Raw genomic sequence first — 27,367 nt, 5'->3', positions numbered from 1 at the left:
CACACATTTTCATTATATCATATCCCAACAATATGAGTTTTTATCGACACTTTTAACAGCAATTAAATACTTCTTGGTTTGTTTTTTTTGGTTTTCAGCAAATAAACAATGTGAGGTTTGAACAATTTTTCTCGACAATTTCAACAGCAATTAAGCGTATTCACAATTTCGTGACGTTTTAACAATTTTTTTCCACATTTTTAACAGAAATCAAACACACAATTTCATTATATCATATCCCAACAATATGAGTTTTTATCGACACTTTTAACAGCAATTAAACACACAATTTCATTATATCATATCCCAACAATATGAGTTTTTATCGACACTTTTAACAGCAATTAAACACATTCACAACTTCACCACATCATATTTGATTTGCGAACTTGAATAACTAAATAAATAAAGACCTATTTTACGATGCTAGCGGAAGGATACCCCAATCAAGTCCCATGCACTTGACGTGAACACACACGTGTGCTCTTTTTGACGACTTAATTGCCTTCCAAACAACCGCCCGCGTCGTAACGTCATCCCCAAATGCTGCACTTTAATGTCTTTCAAGATAACAATGACGACATTTTCTTAAAAAGTCGTTTCATTCGTTAAAGGAGCACCCTTTTCCGGGCGATTCACACCCCCTGACCCCCCATCTTGGAGGAAGCGGGCGTCGCGGAAGCGTACGATGTGCGACGGCGAGAGGAAGCCGACTGGACGCAGACACGCTCCGTGGACCCGGGGGGACGCTCGCGACAGTTACCCGCTGAACAGAGAGGCTTCCGGGGCGACGCCCAAGTGGAGAGTCGGGGGGTGGGTCGGGGGTTTGTACGTCAAACTCAAGGGGGTCGGCATGGAAGGTCGAGGCACCCTCAAAATGTTCGCCCGCAAGAAGCGGGAACTCGTCAAGACGCCGTCCGTACACAAGAAGAGTCGAAGCGGAAGCCCTGGACCGCCAAACACGGTGAATTTCTTGTATACTTTATCATTAATTGTTTTAAAATTAACGAGTTTTAACGCGCCATTATGTTTGTTTGGGGAACATTGTCTCTATAAGTTTTTTTAAAAGTGTGCTCATCTCATCTCTCATCTCATTAGCTACACCGCTTATCCTCAGTAGGGTCGCGGGGGTGCTGGAGCCCATCCCAGCAATCATTGGACAGGGGACACCCTGAACTGGTTGCCAGCCAATCGCAGGGCACACAGGGACAGACAACTCGCTCACTCATTCACACCTAGGGACAATTTGGACCGGCCAATTCACCTGAAATGTATGTTGTTGGAGATATATATAAGTGTGCTCCATGGGACTAAATGTCAATTGGAATTGGAATTTTTGGCAAAATATAGTCTGGTCGCTTTTTTTCTTTATTTAGAACAGGGGTGTCAAACTCATTGTAACTCAGGGGCCACAAAATAAAACAAGCATTCTCTCGCCGGCCGGACGAGTAGATTGGAGTGAAAGAAAAAAGAGACAAAGAAATGAGAGAAAGAGAAGGAGAGAAAAGTAGAGGGTGGGACAAAGAAAGAGAAAAAGGAGAAAGAGAGAGAGAGCATGAGAAACAAAATAGATAAAAAGAGAAATAATGAGAGAGGGAGAAAGAAAAATAAAGAAATCCAAAGAGAAAGAGGGAAGGAGGGAAAAGAGAAGGAAAGAGAGAGATAGAGAGTGAGAGAAAAAGGGTGGAACAGTGAGTGAGAGTGAGAGAGATAAAAAAGAAATACGAGTACAGCATTTGTGAGAGGCACCTGCTTTTGGCAAGTGGGTATATTTCAACCTGCAGCTCATTTTTCTCTCGTGCTTCTCCGAGCATTGTCTCATGGGCCGGATTGAATCCCTTAGCGGGCCTGATCTGGCCCGCAGGCCGCCAGTTTGACACCCCTGATTTAGAACAAAAATAGTCTAAAATGTGTTTTATTCTCATTAAACATTGGAATAAATTTGGCCACAAAATAGTCGTGGTTGCATTAAATATCATTTAATGTGTTCCAAATTGGCTCAGTCCATTTTAGACTTCCGTCCATCCATTATCTGCACCGCTTATCCTCAGTAGGGTCACGGGGGTGCTGGAGCACATCCCAACCTATCTTCAGGCAGTGGGCAGGGGACACCCTCAACTGATTGCCAGCCAGTCACAGGGACAGACAATTCACTTGCTCATTCTAGGGACAATTTGGACCGGCCATTTAACTGGACACGCATGTTTTTGGAATATAGGAGGAAACCGGAGTTCCCGGAGGAAACCTGCGCAAGCACGGGGAGAACATGCAAACTCCACACAGGAGGTTCGATCTCATGACCTCAAAACTGTGCCCCACACGTGCTAACCACTCTGCCGCCATGCTGCCCCCGTTTTACACTTAGTTTAACCAATTTAAAAATGTTGGAAATGTGGTCGTTATTAAGCCTATATAACGTACCAAATTTCGGTTCGAAATGGGCAAAAACTGGTCCGTTTTGGACATGATTTAAACAAAAAATGGAAATCTTAGGTTTGTTTTGGACATGATATAGTCCGAATATCCATCCATCCGTTATCTGCACCGCTTATCCTCAGTAGGGTCGCGGGATTGCCGGAGCCTATCCAAGCTATCTTCAGGCAGTGGGCCGGGGACACCTAGAACTGCTTGCCAGCCAATCGCAGGGCACAACTCATTCATTCACACCTAGGGCAATTAACCTGACATGCATGTTTTTTTGGAAAGTGAGAAGAAACCCATCCAAGCATGGGCAAAACGTGCAAACTCCACACAGAAAGGCTGGTAACTGGAATTGATCCCATGACCTCAGAACTGTGCCACTGACACGCTAACCACTTATCCGCCATGCCGCCCTATTCAGAGTATTAGTCTTAAATTGGGTTAAGCCCATGCAATGTTGGACTAAATTTAGCCTCAAAATAGTAATTGTTGTATAAATCATGTCATTGAATAGTCCTCAAAACGAGAGCATTACAGCTTGTGTGTTCCTTTTTTTTGTTGAATCGACGCACAAATATCAAAATTTCCAATCAATGAGCCATGATATTGTCGTCCTGGTGTTTCTTGTCTTTATCGGTTAAGTTTAAACTTAAGTAGACACTCAAGATAAGGAGAGAAGTCACCAATGGATTTTAAATGCTGAGGTTTTGACTTTTTCCTTGCCCTCATGTTGGTATTAGATCAGGGGATGGTTTTATCATTGTCTGTGGTCTATACAGCCCTTTCAGACTTATGATTAAGGGCTATACCAAAAAAACTCTGACTTGACTTAATGTGGCCTAAATTGCCCCCCCAGAAGATGCATTTTCAATGTCTTGGGCAAAATCAGATCTGATCCTTTTAAAACATAATTTAGACTTGAATTAAATGTATCCCTGTCATCTAATTTGGTCATAATACAAGTAAATATAGGTTCCGTTGTCTGTCCCCGTGTGCCCTGCGATTGGCTGGCAACCAGTTCAGGGTGTCCCCTGCCCACTGCCCGGAGATGGCTGGGATGGGCTCCAGCCCCCCCGCGACCCTAATGAGGATAAGCGATACGGCTGATGAGAGAGATGAGGTTCCGACCAGTGTTCCCTCTAAAATGCGCGCGTGCGCAATTGCGCACTGCTCGCACACTCAGCGCACAAGAAAATCTAGCCAGCGCACAAAAATCAGGGCTCAAAATTACTAATTAAGAAGCGACTTAAGTCAAAGTTGCAGTGCATGAAGGTCAAAATACACGGGTTCCCCTGACGTTGTGTCCTAAATGCGGTATTTTGAAGTCGAGTCGAATTAGAACGAAGTTTAGTAAAGTTAGTAGAGTTTGTCGAGAACCGGCTTCTTCGGCTCGGCTCACTAAAAGGAACCGGCCCTTTCGGGGCGTAAACTGCTCATCAGGTTGTTTTTGCTTCTTTAATCCCAACATGGCCAAATATTATGTAATATTATGCATAAAATGACTTAAAGGAAGGGGGGAACAGAACAAAAAAGAAAATAATACCAAAATGAAAAAGTAGTGAAAAGCTGAGAATAAAAGAAAAGGAAGAGAAGAAAAGAAGGAAACATTTAGAAAAGAGCCAGAAAATAAGAAAAAAATTTAGGAAAAAAGTAGAGAACAAAAAGAAAAAAGTAACAGCTCGGAAAAAGTAAACACAATCAGATTTTTTTTAAAGGAATTTAAAAAAAAGTAGAAAAAAATACGGAAAAACGAAGAAAAAGTTTGTGTTGCATTCAAATAATTTCCAGTTATATCAAGTGAATCTTGTTGCCAACATTGTACTTCCACTAAAAAATGTGATTAAGTACAGTTCTGTATCTTAATATTGTTAATATTATGGGACAAAATATATCAGAGAAAAAAAAGAAATGGATATCTTGTGAAAGAATTGTAAGAACAAACGACGTTTGTAGGCTGTACAATCTTTGCAATAGTACATGAGTCAATTCATTCAAAAGAGAAAAATCATTTTGCATTGCCGGAAACTCAGCAAAATGTAACTTGATGTCAAGTTTTGGACATGTTTGATAATTAATTATCTTGCCACACTTAGGATTATTGTGGCTCACTGTTGTTTCAAGCGTTGCTCACCGACTTTGTGTGAACGCTCAGACACGCAAGGAAAATTAGAGGGGACATTGGTTCCGACCCCTTGCTGAAGGCCCCGATTGACGTGGATGGATGGTGTTATGAGTCTGCTGAAGGAAAGAGGTCTAAATGTAGTGGAATCTAGAGCTCTTGTTGGTGATAGGAATGAGCGGAGAAAAGGATAGTGGGATTTTTAGACGTGTTCTAAGGGATGGGCAGGGCACCCGTATGATGCGGCAGGGGTAAACCAAAAAAAAAATTGATTAGAATGCACTGCAATACTCAATCTACACGAGTGTATTACCGTATTTTCCGCACTATAAGGCGCACCTAAAAGCCTTTATTTTTTTCAAAAGCTGACAATGCGCCTTATAATACAGTGCGCCTTATTTATGGAACAAAATTAATTTGCAAAGTCTTGCAACTAACTTGCCGCCGCCAACTACATTTTCCCCTGAAAGCCAAGTAGTCAGCGGTGTATGCCGGGATTTATTTACCGGCGTTTCATTGGCTAACCAATGTGTCAATCATCATTTGAATGGATCACTATTGGCTAAAGTTATTCGGAGGTCAAGGGGAAGATCCTTTTTATCATTTACACAGGCTGGCATTGGCTTGAACGGCAAAACAAAGCCTGCAATTGGCCAAAAAAGACGTGTCAATCATCAGTTGAATCGATCACTATTGGCTAAAATTATTCGGAGGTCAAGGGGCGGATCCTTTTTATCATTTACAGGCTGGCATTGGCTTAAACGGCAAAACAAAGCCTGCAATTGGCCGAAAAAGATGAATGCGTATAGCACGTGGCTGACGGCATACAGAAAGCATTTTTTTCTATTCTGTATTTGTAAATATTGTATTCTCCTGGATTTACTACCCTCACGGATATAAGAGGACATTGGCTGCACATTATTATGAACACAACGACTTCGGTGAGCTACTCCGGCTATATATATTATCCCTGTATCTTGTTTCAGACTGAACTCGATGTTTCTGTGATAAGCGGTGCAGATAATGGATGGAATGGAGTGTCTATTTTTAAATTAAACTCAATTCCAAGTGTTTATTGTCATATGCACAGTAAAGTTGCGAGCGAAAAAGGAAATAGAAACTAAGGAATGGTTGGCATTTCTTGAATCCCAAGACTTTAACCTTCCGAATGATGGAACGATGCATTTGAGTGACATCGTACGGACACCGCATCCGCACGTGTTCTCGACACGTATTTGCGTCTTTGCAAGCTTTGGGAATGTTAAGGGGGTAATAAGTTGGACTGAACTATCTGTTTTGTCCACGTTCCCATTGTAGCGCCTTATAATCCGGTGCGTCTTATGTATGTCAAAAATAGGACCAAAAACTATTTTTTTAGGGGTGCGCCCTATAACCCGGTGCGCCTTATAGTGCGGGAAATACGGTAATTATAACATGAATGTTGATAGTGTCAATTTTCATATACGATGTCTGTGTTTCTGTTTGAAGTGGACACACCCCTTCCGGAGGCGTGCTAATGAAACTGCCACTTTTGGTTAATGTGTTGTGTCAGATAACATTCAGTCCGAGAGAAGTGTCTTCGGGACGTGTGTTTGATGACGTATAGTGAATTCAATGTGCTGCAACTTGCAAGTCAGTCCATGGTGTGTTTTGTGGGGTGAGAATGTGGCCAGTAGCACTCTTAAGGCATCATGGCCATGTTGAAGCGGGGCTCAAAACGCAGCTATAAACCTTATTCTATCAGCATGAGGGAGAAGAAAGGGGAGAGCAAAGGGCGACTGGATGTGTGGCTCAAACAGGTAGGTCTTGGAATAGCAAAATATTACTATGATTTTTAAGATGGATCTGATATATTGTAAACATGCTGCATTTCTTCACAAACCTGCCGCGCCCTCGGAATCAGGAAGTGTTGTGCTGTGCCGGATCTTGTGAAAGTCACTTGACATCATGCCACAACATTTAAGCCGTTAAAACAGTGGCCCCCAACTTTTTCTGTACCCCGGACCGGTTTGATATCTGACAAAAGATTCTCGTGTCCCGGCCAAATCGCAACATTAGAAATGGCAATAATAATATTCCAAATATTGAGTCCAAAGCAACTGAAATCTCTAGACCAGTGGTTTACAACTGGTCTGACTTCAGGGCCTACAAATGCCACCCTAATTATTAGCCGTCGAGAAAAATAAAATAAATTCTACTTTTCAAATTTATTGAATAGAAGGATTGTGCAGTTTAAACCAGATATAGTCGAATATATTTGCATAAACCAAACAAAATGACCAGCAAACCCAAAATGACTTGAATATTACCGTCAATGGCCAATTAGTAGCATTTTTTTAACAAAATCCAAAGCGATTTACTTCAATGGTTTTGTTTTCAAGATCATAAAATCCATTCCTCATGTATTCTCCGCTCTGTCTGCGTTTTGCCATGCTTTGGTTCTTTTTTGTGTGTGGTGTGAAATGAGGGGTGCCAACTCTCAATTGCAGAGCATTAAATTCCCCTCAGTTTTTTTTTTTTTACATTATTATGCAGAGGCTTGCGACCCACTTAAAACAGTTCTACGACCCAGTTTTGGGTCTTGACCCACCACTTGAGAAACACTGCTCTAGACCACTAGTGATCTAGATGCTGTTGGAAAAGGCATTCGATTTTATCTCCTCATCACGCTTTTTTACTCAAGGTACCACGATGTACAATGTTGTTTTGCTAAACTATTTCCCATAATGCCCCATAAAACATTGTACAATGTGGCACCGTGTGTAAAAATAGTGTGATGATGAGATCGTTGTTCAAATACAGTAAAATACTACAGATAAAATATTGTGCACCAAAACTTTCTGTGCAGCCCAGTACTGGTCCGCGACCCGGTGGTTGCCAGCCACTGATGAATAACTTTCCTGCATACTGTGTCTCCTACTAGCTGTCCATCCTCCAGGAGCAGCCTCGGAAGGATGGTGGTGATGCTAGCCTCTCGTCTTCGCCCACGTACTCTTCTTCATCTTCATCCGTGCTTACCCCAACGTCTTCGGGGCTTCAGGACCCCTCGCTATCTTGCCCGGGGACCCCAAGCCCTCAGAACTCTAAAATGACGTACGGCCTATCTTCTACTGCCACCCTAAAGCGACCGACCACCTTGAGCCGACATGCTAGTGCTGCAGGTGAGATTATTCGGGACAATTTGTAAGTAGAATGACCACATCTACAGTATGTCACAATAGTGTGTGCACTGCTCACATTTCCGCAGAGATTTCATCATAATGTTAAATTGAACAACATTGAAGAAACATCGCTTTGACACAATGAAAGGTAGTCTTAACAAAGCTTGTATAGCAGTGTAAATTTGATTTTCCCGTCAAAAAACTTAAAATATAGCCGTTAGTAGCTAAACCCCAGTATCAAAATTGAGTACACCCTTATTTAAAAGTTCCTAAAGTTCAATATTTTGTGTAGCCAACATGACTGAACTGGAGGATATTTGAGAACTTGTGCTTCTCCAACTTCCGCTTGAGGATTCCCCAAAGATGTTCAATTAGATTTAGATCTGGAGAAATGCTTGTCCAGTCCATCCCCTTTAACCTTATTCCCAAAACTGGAACAGAATCGAAGCTATGGAGATGCGATTCTACAGGAAACTTCTCGGCATCAGCTACTTAGCCCATGTGACAAACGAAACGGTGTGCAATACCATCAGAGTGAACATTGTACCCTATCAAGAACTGTTGTCAAATGTGCACGGATGGAGACTTCAGTGGTATGGTCGCGTCACACGATCATGAGGACTGGCCAAGATAATTTTCCAGGGCACAGTCCAAGGGGGCAGGATGAGAGGAAGACCAAAAAAGAACTGGGCTGACAACATTAAGTAATGGACTGGTGCCAACTTTGCCACGACTCAAAATCAGGCTAGGAACCTTTAACAGTGGAGGAAGCTGTCCCTGACGACCCATGTGGTTAGGGGAACCATGAACACTCATGTATCTTGATAACTTACAGTATTAAATATCGGTTCCGCAGCTTTTGTGATTGCTGCTATGATGGAATCCGGTTCTTCTTGGATGGTTTACAGATAATTGTAACGTGCAATTTCTGGGCTTCAGTTAGGGCCTGTGTTCACTCAAACGTTTTCCTGCTCTGAGCGAATTCTTTAAATTGCTTGCAATGGCAGCGCCGCGTTTTTACGCTCTGTTGAAAATGCCGGCAGTGCGACGAAGCACTGGACAGGTTTTCTGCACGGAACTCTCGGCTCTAAAGCTTTTTTTTTTTCTGGTCGCTGAGAGTTGAAAATGTTTAACTTGTGAGAAACGCAACACTTTGTCAAATTTTACCCAGCCATCTAATCACAGTGCATGCGGGGCAGGACAAACACAGAGTACACCCTATATCACTGGGTGCGGGGCGGTCTAGCCAAGATTCCTTCTGACTGACTGAGATACAAAACATAAATATACATGCTATATATAATGAGAATCCCAAAGGTTCTTTTGATTAACTTTCCGTTTATATACATTTAAAAATATTATGTTTTTATTGATGCGGCCCCAATTTCCTGGTGGCCCTCCAAGATCTTCCTATGTATGAAAACACTGTAGTTCATTTATGAAAAATGATAACAGAAGATACCAGAAAGGAATCTGAACTCGCAAGAAGAACAGGGAGGACTGTATAAAATCTTGAGATGTACATTTTGTCAAGCTTTTTCTAAAAGGTCCCTCCTAAACCCTTTTTATTCAGAATATCCAAGGTTTCATAAAGGGTGAGAAAAAAGAGGAACATCACCAGTTCTCCTCCCTTTGCAAGCATGAGTGGAGATTGATATAGTCGTGAAACAGTGATAGGAAATAGAACACCCTTTATGCATGGAATAGCTTTCCAACAGTTTCCTATGTTTAATGATTTCTTTAACATCTGGGATGATTTCATTACCTGGGTACAGCAAACTTCAATTTCATTGTCTATCAATCATTAATGAGAATAACATGGATTCTAACAAATGCATAGTAAACATTATTGATCGTTTCAACTAGGGCTGCAACAATTAGTTGAGGTTGACTAAAATCGATAATTGAAATTGTCGCCAATGAATTTCTTTCCTCCAGGTTTGACTCTTCAGTCATGGGTGTTCTTTGTCGACTCTTGTTGCCAGAAACTTTTTTTTTTAAACTGCGTGAGTGAGGCCTTTTACATTATTATAATTGCTGCACAGAGTTGCTCAATGGCGTGTCGGTTTGGAGCAGTATCATACAGAATGATTCAAGTGCGCAAATCAAAAGTTCTCAGGTTTGGGAGCATTTTTGCTTAGATACTGCAAATAAGACTACTTACAAAGTTTGCAAAGCAGACATTGTGTATCATGGTGTACCTTGGTGATGCCCAAATTTTTAAATAGAAGGCACATCGGACAGTTAAACAAAAGTCTGACTCGCCTTGGTAATGTTCAATTAACATTTGAGCCAACACAGTTTAGATGACATGCATTCTGCATTTTATTAGTATGCTACAAAATGGAGATTGAGCGTTATTCCTGACTGCTTGACAAAGGTGTTAAATCAAATGAATGCAGTCCGAAGTCCATATTGTTGAGTATCATTAGGTTCTTGCATCACAGCTTTTGCAGTTGACCACTGAATGTACTTCACTACAGTATATGCACATCATATTTGTTTTATTTACCATCTTACTTATGCTAATGAGCCTGTTTGCAGGGATAAACTGTTTGATTTTATTATTTGCTTGTCCCCCCAAAAAATAGCAGAGGTTCGTTTATGGATTTATGTCTAATGACTGAGCACAATGCCTAAATGGTTGTAGATTGTAGTGCATTTTTAGTTAATTCTTGTAAAAATCCACAGTAATTTCAGTAAAACATGTATTTTTAATTGTGTCCTTTTTTAAGTTATCATTTTTACATATTACAAAATCATCTTCATGCTAAATTTAAAAAAATAATAATTAGATTATTCGACTAGTTGAATAGTGGATAACTAGTCGACGATTAAAATAGTCTTTAGTTGCAGCCCTAATCGCAACGCTATTTACTCCTTCCTCCAGGTTTGACTCTTCAGTCATGGGTGTTCACTAAGAAGCAAGCCAAAGGTGCCACGACGCCAACACTGCCTTCCGACGGTCCCGAGAGTGCCGCTTTAGAAGTAGAGGACATCCCGGCCTTGCTCAGGGACGTGGCGCGCTTTGCTGAGGCTGTGGAGAAGCTGAAGGATGTGGTGGTGCTGGCTGAAGGTAGCTGAAACTTTATACATCCCCTATATATTTTCTTTTATTTTCCTAAGCAAGGATGTCAAACTATTACTGAATACAAGCTGCTACCTTAGGAAGGGACATAACTTTTAAGTGGTTTATTTATATTCATATGTGACACGGGCTCTGGCATTTTTATGTTTGAGATTTCATTATATCATCAAACATCTCAAAGTGCTGAAGAATTAGCTTTTGTTTGGAGAGCGGGTTTGGCTGTTTAGTTGAATTTTGTCGCAAAACATAGGGTGCGGCTCTCTCCCCAAAACATCCAAAGATTTTTTTATTTTATCTTTAAAAAATGACGCCGACACCCCTGTTCTCTCGGCTTGACATGATGTAGTCGTGGGAAGCATCACCGCCCCTTACTGGTTGCACCCAAGAGGACAGCTCTATTTATAACCATCTGTTTTGGCTAGGCTCACCGAGAAGAGTGTGCTCTCTCGGCTCCCAAACGGCTTCTCAGATTTATTTAAATATCAAACTTTCAAATCAATAAGCCATGATATTGTCGTCCAGATGTTTCTTTTCCATGTCATTTACCTCTAACCTTTAATAGACACTCAAAATAAGGAGAGAAGTCACCAATGGATTTGGAAGGCTGAGATCTTGAGTTTTTCCTTTCCCTCATGTCGGTTTTAGATCAGGGAATGATGTTGTTATAGTCTTTTGTCTGTACAGCCCTTTGAGACTTCTTGTGATTAAGGGCTACACAAATAAACATTACTTATTAATGATATATTATCAAAAATAATAAAACATTATGCATGAAATTCTTTCGTAATTAGTAGTTTCACATGTTTTGCAGGGATCCCTAAAAAAAAACCTTGAAATATGAATTAGAATATTCACAGGTCTCCAAAAATATTTCGTAAAATACGAAACGATTTTAGATTACACACTAAAAAGATTTAAAGTTGAACGACAACATAATCTCTGAAAATGCAAAACAATAAAATATAAATTGAAGATATATTACTTTTTCATTGCTATAAATTAATGATAAAATGCAATAAGAATAACTACTTACAATTCTAATTAAACCACTTTAAACACATCCTCTAAAAAACACGCGGAAAACATAAATTGAAATAAAACAAAAGGCAAAAGCAGTCTCTAAGACTGAAAGATTGAATTCAAGTCATTTTTATTTGTATAGCCCTAAATCACGAAGAGTCTCAAAGGGCTTCACAGATTATTACACTATATTACACAGACTATTGAATGCACTCTGCACTTTTTTTGTCCTCCGTATTGAACTCCCTTATTACCGTGTTTGTAAACAAGTGAGATGTAGCCAAGCTGTGCATGCATTGTTGAAGCAAAATGGCAGAATTTATGTCAGTTTATTGGAGCCAATCGACACAAAAAGATGGTAGATCATAGATAGGAACAGCTGAAATTAGCAAAATGTATGTGCTGGAAGCAAGATTGTGACTTTATTTTAATCATCAAAGTCAACAAAAAACATTTTGATTGGCGCTAGATTTCTTCCTTTGAAGGTACTGAATTTTTTCATTTGGCCTTAAAAGTGCTTTAAGTTTTTTCGTATTTGGCCATGGGAATGTTTCCGAACCCTGAATATAGGAAATGCGCATGAATGAGTTGATTTTTATGGTTGTTTAACCCTGCAGCTTTAAAATAAGTCCGTAATTTACGTTCAATATTACATGATGAACATATTGAATACTTATGGATTCAAGTTGTGATATTAAGTAGACATGAACAGTATTGGATTAAAAAAACAAAACCCTGTCCTACTTAATTCAAGCTCCATCCAAAATGTCGTCTCCTGTTTTTTTTTTTTTTAAATGACTAACCGACTAAAGTGGAAGCTACCTGCCCACCGGTTTCATTTTTCTCCCGTTGTTGTAGACAGGAAGTTGGTGTCTAGCATCTGCCAGCGTAGCTTCACGCTTCTGCCCGCACTTCCTCTTCTGTGTTTTTTGCGTGACATTTTTGGAATCTTCACTTGTATAAACTTGGTATGAATCTACTATGCAGCCTGTTGTGTTGGGTTTCTTAACTGGAAGGGCAGAAAAGTCCATTTCCTGTTTTGTGCAACGCTGAGGTCACTGTGTTCTTATCACCAACACTAATGCGTGTCAGCATGGATGCTAAGTCACATTTAATGTCATCCAACTTGCATCTGTGGTCAGAGGTAAGACCAAGTAGACGGCATCATCAAAAAATGATCGGTCTTTGTTGTGTAAAAATTGTTCTTTTAAAAGATTATTTGATCCAATTTATTAAAAAGGAGTCGCTTCAGTTTCATGGCAGTCTTTCACTCTTTAGCAATGAAAAGCAATTTCAAAAAAGAACCAGGAAAAAAAATTGTGTATATTTTTTTGCGAATTTCAAATATCTGTTATTTTTATTTTATGAACTTTCTCCTCCGTGTTATATGTCGAAGTGTCCTTGGTCAAGACACTGAATCCCTAACTCCCCCAATAAGCAGGTAGGCGCTTTGCATGGCTGACTCCCTATTGGTGTTTGTGTGTGTGAATGGGTGTAAAGCGCTTTTGGAGGTCTTCATTGACTTGAAAAGCGCTATAAAAATGCAGACCATTTACCATTTAGAAAATATGCAAAATATACTTGAAACAAGCTAAAGTGTCTTCCATGTGCAAAATCAAATAATTTGCTCATTTTACTTTACTTACTTTTTATTTTGCCATAAGAATATCAGTTTAGAAATGTCCAAGAGGTCGACTGATTATCGGGCAGGCCGATTATCAGCCCTGAGATTTAAATGATGACATCTTTAGATTCAAATGATTTCAATATGAGTTATTATTTTTTAGGGGTTTATTTAAAACAGAATACCCCATTCACGAACCATGTACAATGTTGCAGAATGAAATGGGTAAAAAAAAAAAAACTATAGTTTGGAGTTGATTTGGATTCAGACAAAGTAGGAAAATGTAATAGCACCTTTAAATGGTCTGCATTTATATAGCACTTTTCAAGTCAATGATGACCTCCCAAAGCGCTTTACAATGTGCTTCACACTTACCCATTCACAAACACACTCACACACCAATAGGGAATCAGCCATGTAAGGCGCCTACCTGCTTATTGGGGGCATTAGGGATTCAGTGTCTTGCCCAAGGACACTTCGACATATAACAGAAAGGAGCCGGGAATCGAACCTGCGACCTCTTGATCCCAAGTGCTCTACCTCCTGAGCTAATGCCGTCCTAATATTTTAGGGATTGTACAATGTGTCTTTCTGTAACCACCTGACCGCAGACCAATCATATTCAATAGGTTCTTGTGAGAATCAGAGCACACTAGCTTACTGACACCATTCTCTAAAAGATCGCTCAACGGCAAGAAGTGTGAATAAAAACGAGATGTTACTGTGCACTTTTACGCGCAGGTACAGAAAATCAGCGGCCTGTTGCCCACGAGTGCTTGGGGGAGGTTCTGCGCGTTCTGCGGCAGGTCATCAACAAGTACCCCTTCCTCAATACGGTGGAGATCCTCACTGCTGCTGGGAAACTCATATCCAAAGTAAAAGGTCAGATGACTTATCCCCTTGCTATCTTGGTTTCCATGTATTCATTTATTTATTGACTTTCCCTATCTAAATATTAATTTAGATAATATAATAGTGTAATATAATAATATAATATATAAAGAAGGTCATAGGGGTAGGATTAAATAAGCATAGCTTCTTCCTATTCCTTTGCGGACATTTTATGTTCACATTGTTTTGTTTTGCTTTTTTTTTTTTTTTTCTTGTACGAAATTAATTTCTCAAATGGACTTTGCTCTTTGTAGTACAATAAGGTGATAGAATCTTTGATTTGCACTTAGGTTTCCACTATGAAGCATGCAGCGACTTGGACAAAAAGGACTTTGAGAAAGCCATTGAGACCATCGCGGTGGCTTTCAGCAGCAAGTGAGTCGCTCCAGTATGGCTTAAATCTTGATTTAAAGCTGCACGGCTGGATGCCGGGAAAGAAGTGCGTAAATGGTGACACATTCGCATGAGGGTGTGAGATCAAAAACAGGAAGTGGTTTTCATGGTTATCGTGACAAAATGCTTTGCAGGGGAATTGAGATGAGTTGGGTGCAAATAAGACGGGATGCTATCCTGCATGTCAAGTTATTTATAATAGAAAAAAAATATATATAAATTATTTAAGTCTCAATAAACCATTGTTTATTTCTGCAAAAGCCGGTCCCAGGCCTGTTTCAACTGTCAAAGAGCGGCAAGAGGAAGTGAGCTGTCACACAGTTGAAATGTCTGACAGCTCTATTTCCTCATGTACCCAGCTTTACTCTTCCATCTGCCATAACAACAACTTTGAACTCTTTGACTGAAAAATCTGATGACCAACCAAAGCGTGAATCTTGTTTAAGGTTTCCAAGCACTAAAGGCTGCATTGGATTTTGTTTGCGTGTTCGCGTATTTATTTTTGCAGAAGAAAAACGCTAAAAGTTATGTAATAATAAAGAAAATTTGAATTGACCATGGTTTTCAATATGTTACCTAGTGTTTACTATGTTTGTGTACTGTAATGCTAAATGTAATTCACCCTGGTCATCCTCAAAGGGGGATACCACTTGTGAGGTCCCTTATCAAGGTTTCTCTTTTTCCTCACGCTGAGGTTTTTGAGTTGTTCCTTGCCCGCGTGTTGGTTTAAGATCAGGTAATTGTGTCATTGTAATCCTGTGCAGTCTTTTGAGACATTTTTGTTATTAAGGGCTATATAAATAAATTTGACTTGACTAGAGAAACTTGGGATGTGGTTGTGTCTGTCCAGTGTGTCTGAACTGCTGATGGGTGAGGTAGACAGCAGCACGCTGCTCTCATTGCTGCCGACGGAAAAGAGTCGCGTGAGTGTTTTAAGAAGTTTGACTTCTTATTATGGTTCTTTTGGATTGGTCCTAATGTGAGAACTTTTACATGTTTTTCTTCAACAGTCTATGGAGAACTTGTATGGCGCTGCAGGACAGGACGCCAGTCCGTTAGGAAGCAATTCTGATGACGTGGGTAGGTAGCCTCATTTTACATCTTCTTTCACGCTATCACCTCCCATTTTGAGTGATAATGGTGGAAAAGGGAAATCAGGCGTTGTGTTGTGAAAAAACAACTCCGGGTAGAGGTTTTCAATGGAAAATACCCTGTATGGCATGCATTTGTTTTCCAATTGTAATTTTGAGTATAAATTGAAATCATTTTCACTTTTGTTTTTTTTTTTTTTTTTGGGTAGTACGGCGGCGTAGTGGTTAGCGCGTGTGTGGCACAGTTCTGAGGTCATGAGATTGAGCCTCCTGTGAGGAGTTTGCATGTTCTCCCCGTGGTTGCATGGGTTTCCTCTGGGCACTTCGGTTTCCTCCCACATTCCAAAAACATGCATGTCAGGTTAATTGACTGGTCCAAATCGTCCCTAGCTGTGAATGGGTGAGTGAGGGGTCTGTCTCTGTGTGCTGGCAACCAGTTAAGGGTGTCCCCTGCCCATTGCCTGAAGATAGCTGGGATGGGCTCCAACACCCCTGCGACCCTCCTGAGGATAAGCGGTGCAGATAATGGACGGATGGGACTTTCTTTTTAGATTACATGTTCAAGGGTTACGTTTTGCAGCAGGACATCTCAAATATCCATAGAAATAAACAATTATTTCATCAAACAATGACTAACATTTTTTAGAAAATTGTAGGAAATACAAATGAGCATTTTAGGATATATTTGTTGGACCAAAATCAGAAAGACAGAGTGTCAAAACTTGGTGTGCAAATCACAATTTTCTCCGATCCTCAGGCAATCTCGAGGAGGCAGACTTGATCTTACAGCGCAGCGAAGGCGGTGTCGACTCAGCCCTGCAGTATGCCAAAAGCATCGCCAAGTACATAAAGGATCTCGTCAGTTATGTGGAGAAGAGAATGTCACTGGGTACAAAATAATTGATTTCTACCTCTGCAAAATGATTACTTGTTAAGTCAAATAAAGTAAAGGTGGTAAAAGAAGTGTCAATTTCCAAGTTCTACAGAAAAAAGTCCTTATCCTTTGTTATTAAATATTTCCACAGAAATGGAATTCTCAAAAGGTCTTCAGAGATTATACCAGTCCTGCAAACACAGCATAACGCACGTGAGCCACGTTTTAAAAATAATCCTTTCCTGTTCAATCAGAGATTTAATATTTTTTCGATCTTGCAGCCACACATGCCCCTTTTCTCCATTTACTCTCTGGCTTTGGAGCAAGACCAGGAGCAGAGTTTCGGACTGCAGCAGGCCAGCTCCACTCTGCACAGCCAGACTTTCATCCAGGTTTCTGAGTTTTCTCTTGATGACATTTTTGGTGCCATGAAATGCAGAATTTTTAAATCTCATGTGCGCAGCCCCTGATGCAGCGCAAGCAGGAGCACGAGAAGCGTCGGAAGGAAATCAAGGAACACTGGGTTCGGGCAAAGCGAAAACTGGTAGGTCTGTTAAATCCGGGTTTGCAAGGGTCTGATGCTTGGGCGTTAAGTGATTCTTCTCCAGATGGACTGTGAGGCCAACCTGCGCAAGGCCAAGCAAGCTTACATGGCACGCTGCGAGGACCACAAGGCCAAAGCAGCCGCCTGTCGAGCCGAGGAGGAGGGGTTGGGAGCCACTGCCAAATCCTTGGAGAAGAAGAAGAGGTTGGAGGAAGAGGCTCGTAACAAGGTGCTCACAAAGAAAAATGTTCTCCTGGTAACAAATCAGTCAAGTGGGTGTGAACATGTTTTGTTTAAATTTTTAAAAAAATTGCATTGTCTTGGAACTTTTATTTTTAATACAATTTCAGAGTGTTCTGAAATTATTTTTTGTTTTTTGGCATAAAATGTTAAAATTGCTTTGTATTTTATCTTTTTTGTATTATTAAGTATTTTAATTCATCTCATCAGCCGTACCGCTTATCCTCATTAGGGTCGCGGGGGAGGCTGGAGCCCATCCCAGCCATCTCCGGGCAGTGGGCAGGGGACACCCTGAACTGGTTGCCAGCCAATCGCAGGGCACACAGGGACAGACAACTCATTCGCTCATTCACACCTAGGGACAATTTGGACCGGCCAATTCACCTGAAATGCATGTTTTTGGAAACCGGATTGCCCGGAGGAAACCCACGCAAGCACGGGGAGAACATACAAACTCCGCACAGGAAGTCTGGAGCTGGATTTGAACCCACGACAGGTTCCCATGACATGAACTGTGCCGCACAAGCGCTAACCACTGCGCCGCCGTGCTGCCCCAGTATTTTAATTGTATTGTGTTAATGTTTTTATAAAATATGTCAAGTGTATTCTTTTTTCTATTAGCTTTTTTTCCTTTAGTTGTATTTTTTTCCCCACATTCTTTTAATTTATTTAACTCTTTATTGTTTACTGCCGATTTGTTATTTCATCATATGGTTTACTGTTTATATTTGTTGCACTTTAGGTGTAGGATAAATATGTTGCTGGTGAAGTGCAATAAATATTACAGGTTGTATAACACATCTACCTGGTCATCTCTATTCAACTGACTCGGAAAAGTTCAAAGTCTTTTATATACTACTTTTTTTAAAGTAACGGAAATTGTTACTTTTCTCTGGTAACAGTTACTCTTACTAAAGAGCAATTTAGTCACTTTTTGCAAGGAGTAGTGAGTAACGATAATTATTTTTTCTTAAAGTCACGTGCCCAACACTGGTCCCAATACAGTATTTCAACATTGTTTCCTCAATTTCCGTGGCAAATTTGTGCCATAACCACCCATACTGTATTAACTAATTTATTTTTGCAAAGTTGTACTCGTAGCCCCATATTATATATGACGGTTGTCAAATCCCTCAACTGCCATGGTTGTCGGGTTGATGCGTCTTAGGCAAGTAGTAGTTTGCTCCCCCACATGAAACTTATACTCCTGGTTTCTTTATTTTTCTCACTTATACTAGAGGGTAATTCAGTGACTAACTTAATTTTTTTGAGGAGTCACTATAACAAATAATTTTGCAATATAACGCGCCCAACAATGATCATTGCTTAAATACAGTAGTTTACACTATATAACCTTGTACAGTGAAGCATACCTACTGGATTATAAGGCGCACTTTCAAATTTCTTACAGTCCCGAAAAAACTATGTTACATGGATTCTCTTCAGATAGGGCAAATGTTAATGTGTTTAATTGTAGTGAGCGTACAAGTAGTCTGACAACAAACATGCTGTTTTGATGAAGCAATTGATGTAGGTTTTGACTCCTAGGCGGACGAGGCGGAGGCGACCTACAGGACCTGCATTGCGGACGCCACAACTCAGATGATGGAGCTGGAGCACACTAAAGTCACGGCACTGAGGCAGCTTCAGGACCTCATCAAGCAGAGTGACCAGATGCTGCGTTCGGTCCGACTCTAAAACGCTTATTTTATTTTTACCTCTTCTTAACTCATCATTTATGATGCCACCGCCAGGCCACCATCTCCTACTACCAGTCCATGCACATGCAGACTGTGGCACTGCCCGTTTGCTACCAGACACTGTGCGAGAGCAGCAAGCTGTACGACCCGGGCCAGCAATACGCCGCCCACGTGCGAGACCTGCAGCTGCCCGACCAGCCCGCCGTCTGTTACGCGTTCGAACCCTACACGCCCTCCGCCCCGACATCGCAGTAAGGAAAGCGACCGCCCTCTTGGTGAGGTGATTATTTCAATTGATTGTGTTGAACGAATGCAGCGCAGTCTTCAGACCGAGGAACGACAGCTCCAACTCTGAGAGGACGAGCCAGACTGACAGTTCTGCAGCAGGCGTGGAGTCTGACCGCAATCCCAGTGAGTAGCTTGTTGAAAGCCATTGACTTTTGATTGGTTATAATGAAAAGTACTAGAGATGTATTGAAATGATGTACTGCTTTCATTATAAGCAGGGTTGGGTAGGGTTACTTTAACTTGATTACTTTCAATGACTTTTGGATTACTCCAATACCAAATATACTAATAAAAGACAAAAGAAACTAAATATGAATAAAATGATGACTCACAACACGTGGTAAGCTTTTTCTCCTGTCTTTGATCTCCGGCAAAAATAACATAAAATGCGACAGAAACAAAATGAAAATAAATCCAAACAGCTTGCCAACATCATTTTTGCCGTTCCATGTGTTCCGTTACTTCCCAAGCCTGCACAAAATTTAGTAATTTTATTCATATTTAGTTTATTTTGTCTTTTTATCAGCATATTGGATATTGGAGTAATCCAAAAGTAATTGAAAGTAATCAAGTTAAAGTAACCCTACCCAACCCTGATTATAAGGAACCAGTTTGGCCCTTATAATGTGCTCCAATCAGATTCCCTCTGATATTAAAAAAAAGCCACATTGGTAGTAATAACTACTAGACATCGGATCAAAACTTACTATGGTTTTATGAGTCTCGTATGACCCCCAGGGCATCTTGTCACTCAATCCTTGTATATTAAGTAAAAAAAAAATGGAATAATAATGATGCAATTTTGTACACAGGGCAGGGTCACAAGTCTTGGGGATCCACAGTGAGTGACGACAGCGTGGGAGCAGAGGGCGGCCTGGAATCTCCAGGTGACAGTACAAGTGCGCTGATCTCGCTTGTTTTTTCACTTGAATGTATATATTTTTTACCTTTTGTTTTTATTTGGTGTCACCAGTCGACATTAGCAAAATGGCTAGGACACCATCCACAGGGACTGTGTCGTCTAACGAAGCCCCGGACGACAAAGATGGGAATGTGGCCTCATTTGAGACACCAAGTAAGACTTTGAGTTGCAACGTCGAGGTCATTGAGCAGCTGACTCAGATGTTGAATCACTGCAAATGACCTGATGTCCTCAAATCCTCTTGTCTCTTTGATCCTTCCAAAGACATGAATGGCATGGATCCCGATGTGGTGGTATCCACCAGACCTTTCCGGAATATTGGCCTGTCGAAAGCCGCCCAAACCCACCGCCTAAGGAAGCTTCGCACTCCAGCTAAGTGCCGAGAGTGCGACAGCTATGTCTACTTCCAGGGCGCTGAGTGCGAGGAGGTGAGGGGGAAAAATATGTTTCTTCTGACAAAAAGTAATACAAAATAATGAGTTATTGTCCTTGTAGTGTTTCCTGGCCTGTCACAAACGCTGCCTAGAGACGCTGGCTATCCAGTGCGGCCACAAAAAGCTGCAGGGCCGTCTGCAGCTCTTCGGCAGGGAGTTCTCTCAGGTGGCCGGCTGCGCCAGCGACGGCATTCCTTTCATCATCACCAAGTGCATCGCTGAAATTGAAAGGAGGGCGCTCAAGATGAAGGTGGAATGTTTACCTTTAGTTCATCAAGCGGAAAAATGACTTTGAATACTCTATATGAGACCTGAGATAAGATGAAACGTCTTCAATGAAATGCATGTGTGTGCTGGCCCACAGGGTATTTACCGTGTGAACGGTGTAAAGACGCGTGTGGAGAAGCTCTGTCAAGCTTTTGAGAATGGAAAGGAGCTCGTGGAGCTGTCGCAATGTTCCCCGCATGACATCAGCAACGTGCTCAAGCTCTATCTACGGCAGGTTAGTCAAGAGCAAAGGTTTGAAACCCATTTTCACTGAGGGTCACATCAGTGTAATGGCTGTCCTCAAAAGACTTGGATGTATCTTGTTAATGTAACTGATAGGTAAAATAAATGTAAAGTAACTGAATTATTAATCCATGTCACAAATGTTACAGTTGCATTGAAAAATGGCAATACACATACAGTATAATATATAAAATACAGTGATACCCTTGCATACGAGTTTTTTCTTTCGAACCCAAAATCTTGCATGATATACTAGACAAAATCCAGGTTAAAAGAATATCTAGATCTGCGCACTAGACTGGACTTTCCTGAGCGTTATAAGGTCGTGCCTTTGCACGTCATTTTCCAAAGTAGACGCACAGAGAACACAAGAAAAATCGATAAGTGGTTAGGACTCAAGCCAAAACCTCAGCCCCAGAATAAAGATTCAAAAGAAGATAACAAAAATAATGATGCTACAAAATGTAAACATACATTAAGAGCATCGTGGAAAGAGGAGTTTGTTCACGTAGCTCAGGAGGTAGAGCGCTCGTCTTGGGATCAAGGTATCCCAGTTTGAATCCCGGCTCGTCCGTGTTATATGTCGAAGTGTCCTTTGGTAAGACACTGAACCCCTAATACTCCCAATAAGCAGGTTAGCGTCTTACATGGCTGCAATACAAGGCCGCTATTGGGAAATGTGGAGGACATTGTAAAGCGCTTTGGGAAGTCATTGACTTGAAAAGCGCTGTATAAATGCAGATCATTTCATTTCATTGAATGTCGTGTCACATTTCTTTGTTTAGCTCATATCACAAGATATCTCTAAGGAGTGCACATGTTACAACTACAAGGTTCTCTTATCTGAAACTGACATGCGGGCAGCGAAAAACTCAAATCCTTAACATGTGTAAAATAAGAAAGCTTGAGAAGGATGACCAGGCTGCAATAGAATTTGCTTTTGGTAACAACACAGTCACCATCAAAAAATAAAAAATGGAGTGTATGCAGTGTCTAAACCTCATGAGAAAAAGTTTGCAGACAACTCTGAAAAGTTGCCTGCCCCATTTTTCACAACTTGAAACACAATAAGACAACTCATCGCAAAAAAACCCATTGTTGCAAAGTATTAAGGATTGATAATCAAAATATATATAACAGAACAACACTTTAAAATATAGTTGATTATAAATCTACTTATAACCTTCATTGCATGTATATGACATCGCTGTTTTCCATCAGTATGTTCCTCTATTTACTCATCTTCATTCATGCAATGTTTGCGTTGCGTCGTCTGCTACAAGCCACGTGAACTCCTCTTTCCAAGATACTTTTCATGTACGTTTACGTTTTGTAGCGTCATCAGTTTTGGCAGCTTCTTTTGAATCTTTGTTCTGGGGCTGAGGTTTTGGCTCGATTCCTAACCACTTATCGAGTTTTCTTGTGTTCTCTGTGCGTCTACTTTGGAAAATGACGTGCAAAGGCACGACCTATAACGCTCAGGAAAGTCCGGAAGCCGAAGTTATTCGATGCGGGCTCCTGATCGGCTGCAGAGTATGCAAATTGCCAAACGAACCGAAATTCTGAAATTTCCAAATCAAACGAAGATTTCAAAATCGGAATAAAGAAAACGTTTGATTTGATTTGAAAAGTTGTTGGCCACCCGGGCGGAGACGTTTTGTAAGTTGTAAGCCCGACAAAAAAGATGCAGACATTATTTCAGACACTATTGTATGTAAAATTGTCCAAAAATTCCATGACAGCAACAAAGTATCGGGCCTGTGAAATTGTCCAGAACGCCCACGTCAATGTCATTTTATTGTCATCTTGTTCATCTTGTTACCGTATTTCATGTTCAATTACTATTTGAATGTATCTTTAGTGATCTGGATGATGTATTTTATAGCTATTTAGGTTTAACAATGATTTTGGGAAGCCGCGGTTTTGTTGTTTCGTAAAAGGGGAAAATTTGCTCGAGATACCAGTAATTTTAGATACAAGGAAGTTGAATAATCTTGGGTCAAGGGTTCATTGTATAACAAAATCTTAGACATTCTTTGGATAATTCTCAATTCTACTTATTGGCATCAAAATGGAAACACTGGCGTCAAGTGGCTGGTGGGTTCTGAAATGAGGTTGCTAAACTCCTATCAGGTACATTTACATTGATTCTATCTTGTGTGCTCGCCATCCAGTTGCCGGAGCCCATCCTGCCGTTCCAAATTTATAACAGTCTGGTGGGTTTGGCCAAAGAAAGTGTGCAAGCGGACGTCGAGCCCCAAGAGGCAGGGGACCCACCAGTGGTAGCCAGGGGGGCCCAAATGGTGGACCTGGGCCCCGAGACTGAGCCGGAGACGATGGTAATGGTGGACAAGCTGAGGGAGATTTTGAAGGAGCTGCCCAAAGCCAACATGGCCACCCTAAGATACCTGATCCGCCATCTTCGTCGGTGAGAGAGGGTTGGGGGTCGGGAGTGTGTGGGGTTGAACTCCTTAGTAAACACGCAATCTTCCTCTTTATAGGATCGCGGAGCTGGAGGAAGAGAACAAGATGAGTCCCAGTAACTTGGGCATTGTGTTTGGGCCATCGCTGATGCGTCCTCGTCCCACGGGGGCCACCATTTCTCTCTCGTCTCTGGTGGATTACCCCCACCAGGCCCGTGTGGTGGAGGCCCTTATCGTCTTCTACACCTATATCTTTCGGTCAAAGACCTCCCACAGCCTCAAGGCCCGCCGTTCTGTCTCCGCTTCTGCTCGTGTTGTGAGTTCCTATTCTAGATATTTAATATCAGATATTTAGAAAGTTGTAGAGCAGGGGTTGGGAATCTTTTTGAGCCATAAGAGCCAAATTGTATTTTTTTTTTTTTGGGGGGGGGAGCAAGAAAGCACAATGCCATATCTTTGACAAAATTCAACAGAAATGCCAAACCTGCTCTCCAGACCAAAACTTATTTTTCCACGCACTTAATTTCACTGTGTGACATTAGATGAATTGATAACATTTATAAAATAAAATTAATGCCAGAACCTGTGTCCCATGTCAACAAATTGAGGGTCACTTTGATCTTAATTTTTTTCATAGATATTGGTTTCAGAACAAGTGCAAACAGAGCTCCTTTGTAAAAACATCACAAAATACTGCAAAAAGTTTCCGGCTGTCCAGTATTTCATTGGAGCGCGTAAGGGTGAGAAGAGAGCGCGCTGTGCGTACAGAGACCTGCCTACCCCTACCACTCACCCAATCAAATTACTCTGTGTACTTGGCTGGCGTTTTCGGCAGTTTGTTCTGTGGGTTTTATTCATAATGTGTCTCAACAGTGAACAAACTTTATTGAATGAGCTTCCATAAAACGATGCTGTTGTGACATACAGCCAAACTAAGGTTTGATAGTGTGACATCTTGACTCCAAACTGTAATGAAAACTGCCTTTTATATAATAATCTATTTTACTTCACATTTTTATTTTTTGTATTACTTTTAACATATGAATGTTAGTATATTTTTACTATTAATTAAAATGCCTGACGGGATGTGGGTGGTCCCCGGCCATAGTTCGTTCACCTTTGTTTTAGACTCCATCATCCAGAGTGGAGGTTTTGCAAATGCAAAATTATTTTTTGTAGTATAAAATCGTGCAATACTCCACAACTAGGCTACAGAATCTTATATTTTTAATAGTCTTGATAGATTAAAATATCTATCTATCCAGATACTTTATTCATCTCCGTAGGGAAATTCACACTTCCAGCAGTATCCTTGTGTTGAAAAATAAAATGATAAAATACAGAAATACCCACTAGACTGTGTTGATATAGAGTATTTAAATAGTGCTATGGAAAATACACACTGTAATAAAAATAGGGTAATATGCAAATGTGGGGGTGGGGTTTAATGTGGGCTTTTACTCCCCCGGGTGGAGTTAAAGAGCCTCATGGCATGAGTAAGAAATGATCTGTCTGTCCGTGGAACAAGACTGTGACAGCAGTCTGTCGCTGAAGCTGCTCTTCTGTTTGACATATTATGTGTTACAGCATAGTTGCTGCAGCAGCACTTTTTTGAATATAAAAGGAAAGCATTATGAATTTTATCTTCTATTTGCAGGACTACAAAGAGAAAATTTGGATCATCAATTAGTCAGCGACTTGAATTATACAGTACAACTGAACAATAATCCCATGGATTGAATGCTGTAAACAATTGAGTCAATAGTTTAGTCAGGCTCAGTCAGACAATTCTTTTTGTTTAGAAGTAAGATTTTAACTTGCCCATTTTTCAAGTACTTATTTGAAGTGAGGATTTGACGTTTGTGATGACGGCGCAGATTCCGGTAGAGGACGTTGCCAGCAGCTCTGCTGATGGCGATGAGGACGCCGGGCCGCACAGGAAGAGTAAGTCGGAGTCGGACAAAATGGACGAAGGCCGCGGTGAGTTTTGCCTTTTGGGAATTGTTCAAAATGCTGGGTGCACTGTTGCTCTCAGGCTGTTTTTGGTGGGGGTCCATCACACCTGCAGTTAGTTTTCGTTGGAATGACTTTGTTCTTATTTTCATCTCCAAGCTCTTTCAAACTCAAAGCTACTTTCTCTTCCTAAAATAGAGACTTAGCTAGATGGCTTGCTCAATAGCTTAAAAGGTAGCTTGATAGTTAGCTAGAAAGGTAAACGGGTAAATAATTAAAAGGGAGCTAGCTAAAAAAGTAAAAAGCTACGTAAATAGTCAGATAGAAAGCTAAAAACAAAGCTAGATGGCTAGCTCTAAAAATGAGGCAAATATTTAGCTCAATAACTAGCAAGATAAAATGTAAAATGGTAGCTAGAAAACATGTCAAAAGCTATATAAAAAAACTTCATTTTTTGCTTTTTGCTTTATAAAACCCTTAAATTGGAAAAGGTTTGCAGTGTTGTTGAAAAGATGAATAAATTGTATTTAATACACGAATATATTCCCATTTTACCCTTAATTTATTGCCTAATAATATCAATAGTTGAATACAATTTTTTGTCCATGAACTGAAATTTATTGGAATTTAATTATGTTATTACAATGTTTTTACTGTTATAACCAGTTTTATTACAAAAGGTGTTTATCAGCTTCTGTAAAACAAGTTAACTGCTTTTTAAGCCATTTCTTAATCACACCCGTGCTTTTCTGGCAGACATTTTAAAATCTATCAGTGGTGTTGATTCATGAACATGTCGGGACTCAGAAGTTAGCAGAGCTGCCACTGTTTACTGCGCATTGTTAATTCTTCCCGCTTTTCTGGCTCTGCACGGGGTGGTTACCGACCAAGCCAGGAGTGAGGCTTGGCTGCATCTGAGCTTAAATAAATTGTCCTGTTGAAAGAACAAAAATATCGATATCCGTCAAATTCCCAAATAATCCCGACTTGATTTCGTAGTCTGGCCCCTGTGAGTGTTTCTGCTGTGGTCTTTGAGCCCAAATAAGTGTGGTTGCACTATGTCCCATATTGACTCCACGCGGATACGTCCTCAGGCTCCATGGGCTCCAGCGAGCAGCTTCCCGATTCTGAATCGGACCAGGATGAGAACGCCAAGCCAGAAAGTGCGGTAATGGTGGACGGAGCAGAACGGCTTAAGAACCAAGGCAGCCTGGAGCTGGATGACACTCCGCCACCACCTGGAAGGCCCTTAAATGAAGATGTTACTGGGGCAGAGGGCGGGCTGATGGCATCTTTGGCCCAGCTTAATGTCAATCAGTCTAACAATTATTACTACAGCTCACCGCTGTCTGGTCGCTCCACAGTCGTGCTTACAAGCCTGTGTAGCAAGAAGGTGGCGCTCAGCAGAAATCGAGCCAAGGGGCCTGAATTTGTTTAATGATCGCTTTCATGGTTATGCTTGTCTGCAACTTTGGACAATGCTTTGATTTTCTAACGCAATTCTTATATAAAAGTGCAGAATTTATACAAGTCTGAAAGGGTTTTAAATACTTAGGTGTTGCTGGTATAATTTCAGCAATGTTATCGTGTTTGCTGTCTTGTTGGCATGTCCTATTCATATCGCACTGTTTTACGTGTTTTTGTCTGTTTTAATAAAACGAGTGACATTTA

General features: G+C 40.8%; 1 protein-coding gene across 2 annotated transcripts; it reads left to right on the top strand.

Annotated features, from left to right (window-relative positions):
• The first annotated feature begins 438 nt into the window (after positions 1-438).
• On the top strand, positions 439-27,367 carry arhgap45b (Rho GTPase activating protein 45b). Of its 2 annotated transcripts, none has more exons than XM_088349027.1 (24): positions 439-964; positions 7,464-7,701; positions 10,592-10,777; positions 14,175-14,315; positions 14,615-14,699; positions 15,568-15,640; positions 15,728-15,797; positions 16,566-16,697; positions 16,834-16,895; positions 16,964-17,074; positions 17,146-17,226; positions 17,291-17,455; positions 19,015-19,152; positions 19,221-19,417; positions 19,483-19,577; positions 20,267-20,341; positions 20,428-20,529; positions 20,641-20,804; positions 20,872-21,060; positions 21,175-21,312; positions 23,495-23,748; positions 23,822-24,059; positions 25,621-25,723; positions 26,791-27,367. In XM_088349027.1, exons 1-24 carry the CDS (start codon positions 689-691, stop codon positions 27,132-27,134), a joined length of 3,657 nt encoding a protein of 1,218 aa, XP_088205153.1. In that variant the 5' UTR covers positions 439-688; the 3' UTR covers positions 27,135-27,367. The 2 variants fall into 2 exon arrangements, with proteins under 2 accessions (XP_088205153.1, XP_088205152.1); XM_088349026.1 differs by having other exon boundaries at positions 20,267-20,353.

The sequence above is a fragment of the Urocampus carinirostris genome, chromosome 12 (assembly GCF_059441175.1).
Source record: "Urocampus carinirostris isolate Australia breed hairy pipefish chromosome 12, RoL_Ucar_1.0, whole genome shotgun sequence".
Taxonomy (NCBI): Eukaryota; Metazoa; Chordata; class Actinopteri; order Syngnathiformes; family Syngnathidae; genus Urocampus; species Urocampus carinirostris.
Note: the sequence above shows the minus strand (reverse complement) of the source record. Positions and strands in the feature narration are given on the sequence as shown.

Excerpts from the sequence above, each read along its gene's own strand:
- arhgap45b (XM_088349026.1), top strand. The coding sequence starts at position 689 with ATGTGCGACGGCGAGAGGAAGCCGACTGGACGCAGACACGCTCCGTGG. Across the intron at positions 965-7,463 it reads GCCCTGGACCGCCAAACACG|CTGTCCATCCTCCAGGAGCA; the intron begins GTGAATTTCTTG and ends GTCTCCTACTAG. Across the intron at positions 21,061-21,174 it reads GGAGGGCGCTCAAGATGAAG|GGTATTTACCGTGTGAACGG; the intron begins GTGGAATGTTTA and ends GCTGGCCCACAG.